The sequence below is a fragment of the Dermochelys coriacea genome, chromosome 5 (genome assembly GCF_009764565.3).
Source record: "Dermochelys coriacea isolate rDerCor1 chromosome 5, rDerCor1.pri.v4, whole genome shotgun sequence".
Classification (NCBI taxonomy): domain Eukaryota; kingdom Metazoa; phylum Chordata; order Testudines; family Dermochelyidae; genus Dermochelys; species Dermochelys coriacea.
Genome location: NC_050072.1, coordinates 35,725,374 through 35,731,373, shown reverse-complemented (window position 1 = coordinate 35,731,373; position 6,000 = coordinate 35,725,374). Strand labels below are relative to the sequence as shown.

The 6,000-nt window shown below is 44.2% G+C and overlaps 1 protein-coding gene across 3 annotated transcripts in view; it reads left to right on the top strand.

The window, feature by feature from the left end:
* The first annotated feature begins 312 nt into the window (after window positions 1-312).
* The window catches only part of PLPP1 (phospholipid phosphatase 1), a 131,359-nt gene continuing 125,671 nt past the window's right edge, over window positions 313-6,000 (top strand). For 2 of the 3 annotated variants that reach the window (XM_038401272.2, XM_038401265.2), the window contains exon 1: window positions 313-677. In XM_038401272.2, coding sequence (XP_038257200.1) covers window positions 657-677 — 21 coding nt within the window. In that variant the 5' untranslated portion in view covers window positions 313-656. The remainder of the gene's footprint in view (window positions 678-6,000) is intronic. The other variant, XM_038401268.2, reaches the window with a different exon arrangement.

Genomic DNA, 6,000 nt, shown 5'->3' with positions numbered 1-6,000 from the left:
AGGACTCCAGAGACCTGGACTCCTGGGTTCAAGAGGGGAGCAGTGTCTGGGGTTACAGGCCATTCTGCCCCCTCTCCCCCGGGGTGACCACGCAGCCAGCTCGGGCAGTACCCTCACCCCAGGGTCTCCAGGGCCTAGCCCAGCTGGGCGCTCGCGCTCGCGCTCTCACCGCACGGCGGGAACTGAGGGATCACAGCCAACTCCCGCCTTCTCTCCTGGCCGCCAGAGGGCGGGGCTGCCGCGGAAGGTGAGGGCGGCTCCCTCCCAGGGGGCGGGCCATGAATCTCGGTGGCCAGGGCGGGGACACGTAGCGCGCTGCGGAGCGCGGCGATTGGCCGGCCGTTGCGCGGTGCCGGAATGGAACGTTTGCACAGGGACGGCCGCACGCGCGCCGCAGCCCGACCCGGGACCGCCCCTTCCTTAAAGCCGCAGCCCGGCTAGGAGCCGCAGTGGCGGCGGTCGCAGCGGCTAGTGCCAGGCGCCATTGGCTGCAGCGCTTCGTCCCGGGGCGCTGACTGGATGTGGCAGAGCCCCTCCCGCTACCCCCTGGCACCAAGCCCCGCCGGAGCCCGCGCCCCTCGCAGCGCAGCAGCCTTCGCCGGCGCCCCGGGCTGGCAGGATGTTTGACAAGGCGCGGCTGCCCTTCGTGCTCCTGGATGTCGTCTGCGTGGTGCTGGGTACGTCTCCGGCTGCTTCGGTGCCTTGCTCTGCCTCGCTTGCTGTCCCCCGGGCTGCGCGGGGCTTCGCACCCTCCCTGCCGCGGTGTGGGCTGCGCGGCTGGCTGCCGCAGGGCTCCGCTCGGCTCGCGGTGCGGGCCACACGCTAATCGCGGGCTGCCGGTCCTCCCCTGGGAAGGAGGCTGCTCCAGCTGCCAGCACGGGGGCAGCCCTCTCTGGCGATCTGCTCCCACTGCTCTCCCGTCCCCTTTGATCCCTTCCCCGCCCGCTGTCTTCTCCCTCCGCCCCAGAGCGACTGGGCGCCTCTCGCCCTGCTCTCCCCTCCCCTCCACCTGGAGAAACCTGGTCGCTGTGACTGCCTCAAATCAGGATGGTCAGTAGCTGGCTAACCCCGTTAATGGCTTTAAACCAGAAGCACGTAGTGTGTATAGTCCCACCGCGGTTCGTTACCAGCCGAAGTGAAGCATTGGAGGGGGTTGTCCTAGCAGTCCGTTCCCCCTGAAAGTAGATGACTTGGGCTATTTTTCTGTAGGTTTTTGAAGTTCACTAGGATTTTGTTCCTTTCTTTGCCTAGGTATGTTAACTAGCTTGAGACAGTGGAGATAAATAGGAAAAGAGCGTTTATTTCTAGAAGGCTAAGCCTTACTAATTTTGTCTTGTGTAATGTGATGCAAATCTGCTCTCTCAACCTCTTCCAGGTCTCTAACCTTTTTCAGATTTTTATTTTCCATCTGCTTTGACAGTCAATGAGTAGCAAACCTTTTCTGGTTACAGCACAGGGAACTTCTGTATTTCCTAGGCTTTGTCTTTTGGAGGTTTTTTTTTTTTTTTTTCTTTTCTCCTTGTTTTAGGTAGCCCACTTTCTTCTGCAGAAAAATCAACAAGAGGGCTAGTTGGAAAATGTGTTTTGTTCTTTGTTTTTGTGGCATGAAGGATGGTGCATAGTAATAATGAGGCAGTAGATGAAATATACAATAAATCCTTTCCTGCTTAAAATGTATTTGTTCCCATTTTAATAGGAATATGTTGTACTATAACCCTGGTCTAACAAATTCGTGATGATTAGAGCATCTGGTTGTTGTCCATGTCCTCCACTCTCCAACCCTAGGCACTTGTAAAGGTAACCCCCAATTTACATAGCTAGTAATGGGAAAGTTATTAATTAGTAAAAGCTGATGCAAGTAAATGGATGGAATTCTAAGTATAACTCGTAATCTCAGCAGCATGCTGGTGCTGATGTAGCATCTTCTTCCATAAGCAGATGTCAGTATTGGACTTGGTGGAGACTAATAGGAATGTTTAAGGGTTTACAAGTTCTTTCACTACAATTTAGTAATGTCTGCTGTCTAGCATGCCCGTGCCCCGCTAAAACTGTTAATGGCATTTAGTGTGACTTTCCTGGCGTTAGTATCCATCTTTCAATAATGATGCAGCTGCACTGTTGGTATAAATTGGTATAAAGGCTAATGGATGGTTTTAGTGTCATGTCATCAAAACCTTACTATCCTGCTCAGAGGATCACATATCTGGTCTTTGGGCTGTAGGTGAAAACATCCTTCAGTTGATCCAAAAGACAAATCCCCCCCCCCCCCCACTCCCCGTGGACCTTAAAAAGGAAGCATAGGTGTGATCTTGCTGAAGAATCAATTTCATTTTAACAAAAATAATAAATGCAGTAGAATATTTTAATGTCAATTTGGAACAGCCCCTCCTTTCATCATTTATATCTAGATCTGCATCTAATGAGCGCTCACTTAAAAAAAAACAAAAAAACAAAAGTACATATGCATGCACTGAAGACATTTCCAAAATGGCCACAAGCATGCAACCATCTTATCAGTATATAGTGATATGCTGCCAAAGCAGTTGAGTCAGATTATAATTTGGTCCTGACTGGCCAATTTGGAACTGTAGCATTCCCTACCTGTAGCCAGAGGCGACTCGAAGGAGTGAAATACTGCCTTTTTTTTAAAGATAAACCACAAAAATTAAATTAAATTCTATTCTGAAATGCTCTGTTAGTCATCATAATACATCAACATCAATAGGACGCTATTGGAAAGCAGATTTGGCTCCATGTAGCCAAATGACTGCAAGTTGTGATCAGTTACAGAATTTAGCAGAATATTTTTAACAGCCTCGCTATATAAATTTGATACCTTTTTTGTGGCCTTTCAAGCAGTTAAGTCTTCATTTTATATTGGAATTTTTAAATGCCTTTTTAATGGGTCAAGTATTTAGCATTACACTTACATTTTAAATTCAAGACAGAGTAAAATTTTCTTTAATTTAAAATATGTAAAATATATAAGCACTCACAGCAAGTTTAAAATTAAGGGAAAGTGACCAAAAAAATTACATGAACTTTAAATTTTCAATGATGGGTACTATTAAAATCTGAGCCCGTTTCTCTGACATCCCCTTATGGATAGATGTCTGTCAGCTCAAACTTAACATAGACTAAAAGTTCTGTTTTAGCCTTCTGCTCCCCAATATCTCCTTTCTTGATCACTGTGGACAGTGCTACCATTCTGCCTGGTACTCGGGCCTGGGCTTCCTCTCTGACTCAGACATCTCTCTAGGCTCTCTCACTGAGGTTATATCAAAGTCTTGCAGATATTTGTGAATAACATCCCTAAAATATGGCCATTTGAATATACCCACATAGATAAACGTCTTGTCTAGGCTTTCCTCACACTGATTACTGCAGTGTCTTTCTCTGGCTTTGGTAAATCAATTTTCTGTGCTCGTTTCCATTCAGAATGTTGCTGCAAAGATCATTTTCCTACCCTGTTATTTTGACTGTCATTCTTCTCTAAGAAAAGGAGTACTTGTGGCACCTTAGAGACTAACAAATTTATTTGAGCATAAGCTCACTTCATCGGATGCATTCACAAAAGCTTGTGCTCAAATAAATTTGTTAGTCTTTAAGGTGCCACAAGTACTCCATTTCTTTTTGTGAATACAGACTAACATGGCTGCTACTCTGAAACCATTCTTCTCTTTGAATCCCTCCACTGGCTCACCTTTTGATTTAAAAACAGATTTAAAATTTTTAGTAAAGCTAATGTTAAAAAAATTATGCAATACATAGGTTGAGAAAAGAGTGTCTGTACATTTGAGTATAGTGCTTAGACTATTCACAAATACAATTTGTTTTTAAGTCAATGATACATAGAGTACATAATCAGCAATAACCCAAATTTAGGTGAACACATTTAAGAATACAGTTTAGATATTAGCATCCAAGTATTTGGGTACATCACTCATGAGAAACTGTACAGAGATTTGGTTGTGGAAAGCAAAATATATCAATGAGTGGAAATTGTCCCTCCAGTAATTGAGAACTAGGCTAGGTTGTCCATTTAAGGAATACAATCTGTCAGGGAAGTCTTTCAGTTACTTTCCTTATTGTGCTTCTCATCGCATCAAACATAAGCTACTTGTCTTCACTTTTCAAGGTCCTTCACAATCTAGCCTCACCCTACCTATTCTCTCTCGTTCAATATCTAATCAAAAGGTTGGCATCTACCTCTGGCTCACATCACCTTCATGCTTTCTCCCATGCTGCCCTTCATATTTGGGAGAAGCTTCTTGTAAACATCTTCAAAACTAACTCATTATTTTCTTTTAAAATTCTCCTTCGCCATGAAGCTTACAGAAAACTTGACAACAGCTAGGCTGTCGATGTGCTGACACTATAGCCTAATCTAGCTGACCAATGCTGTCTCATTGTTTCCTTGTACTTTCTCCCATCTGTCTGCATGCATCTGTTTTAGTTGGACTGTAAGCTCTTTGGGGTAGTCACTGCCGTTGTTTTATGTGCAGTAGTTAGCACAGTAGGGTCACAGTCCATGACTGAGGCTCCTAGGCAATACTAATTATTATTTAATCGAATGAGTTCCTGTGTGGCCCATGAATGAGAAAAGAACACATTTAGGTGCCTTCCTGAATTGGAGTCTCTTCTACAAATGCATCTTTCTTAGCCTAAGCTAGTTAACAAGATTGGGGTGTGGGGGGAATGTGACTAGTGTGTCACATGAAGAGAATTGTTCCACACCTGCAGGCTTAAATGCATTGACAAAACCTGACAGATGAGGTGGGGGACGTGATTTTTTTTATTGGATTGTCTTCTGTTAGCGTGAAAGCTTGTATCTCTCACCTACACAGAGCTCTTCTTCAGGTCATTTCTAATTTGTTCAGACATGTGGGCTGTACTATTTGTAAAAGTAGGGAATGGCTTAGTATATACAAGAAGGGTGTAAGACGTGAATAGACTTTGGTGCTAGAAGGTCTGTCTTGAGTGAGTCCCTGGGAAGAGCACCGGATTTTAGTTCAGTGTATTATGGAGACTGTGGCTTTAGCCCCAGGTCTTCATGAAAGATATTTACTCTTCTGAGGGAAAACTCCTGTCTGATATCAAATGCTTCTAGTTCTCCAAATATCCCTGAGTCTCACTCTGCTACTCAAATGATCTGTGTGCCTATGGGACTAAAGAGATCCATAAGTCCCTACTGGAGATTGAGCTTAATATTTCATGAATGTGACCACTGAGGAGTGTCTGATGTAGCAGGGGAAACCCTCCTTAGCAGTGTCATTCAAAACACTTCTAGCTTGATAGATCAGCCAGAGTCTGGGACCAACCTCAAATTTTGATATGCTCTCATAAAGAAGGTTGTTGCTGTATTGCGGGGGTGGGGTCTGCTAAGATTTTTCATATATAAACTTTTTTTCTTTTTGGAGTCTTCTACAAAATGATTAGATTAGAATTTCACTGTATCTTGAGTGTGTGTCTTTTTTCCTGTAGTGTTTTTTCTATACTGGTCTGCAAGACTGTTGGCAATAGCCTATTTTCAAGGTAACTGTACTGTATATGTCTGCTTACCATGAAATTATTTTTTTTCTTCTAGAAAATACAGGTGGTCTGAACTACAGACTACTTCCCCTTCCTGCACAGTCAAGAAAATCCTCTTTTCTAACTTAGAAATGTGTGTATATAGGTTGTCAGGGTATCTTGCAGTTGAGCCCTCACTTGTATATTAAGATTACAGCTGAGGAACACAATGCTTACAAGATAGTAAGATGCAGTCCTTGCCCCAAAGAATATACCGTCTAATACAAAAAAGACAGTGAAAATGCAACACCCTTACAAGTAACACCGGGTGTCAAAGTCCCGTAGAAACTGATTTCAAGAATTATAACATTCAAAAACCAGTCGGAGAACACTTCAGTCTCTCCAGTCACTTGATTACAGACCTGAGAGTGGCTATCTTTAAACAGAAAAACTTCAAAAACAGACTCCGAGTGACTGCTGAATTGGAAT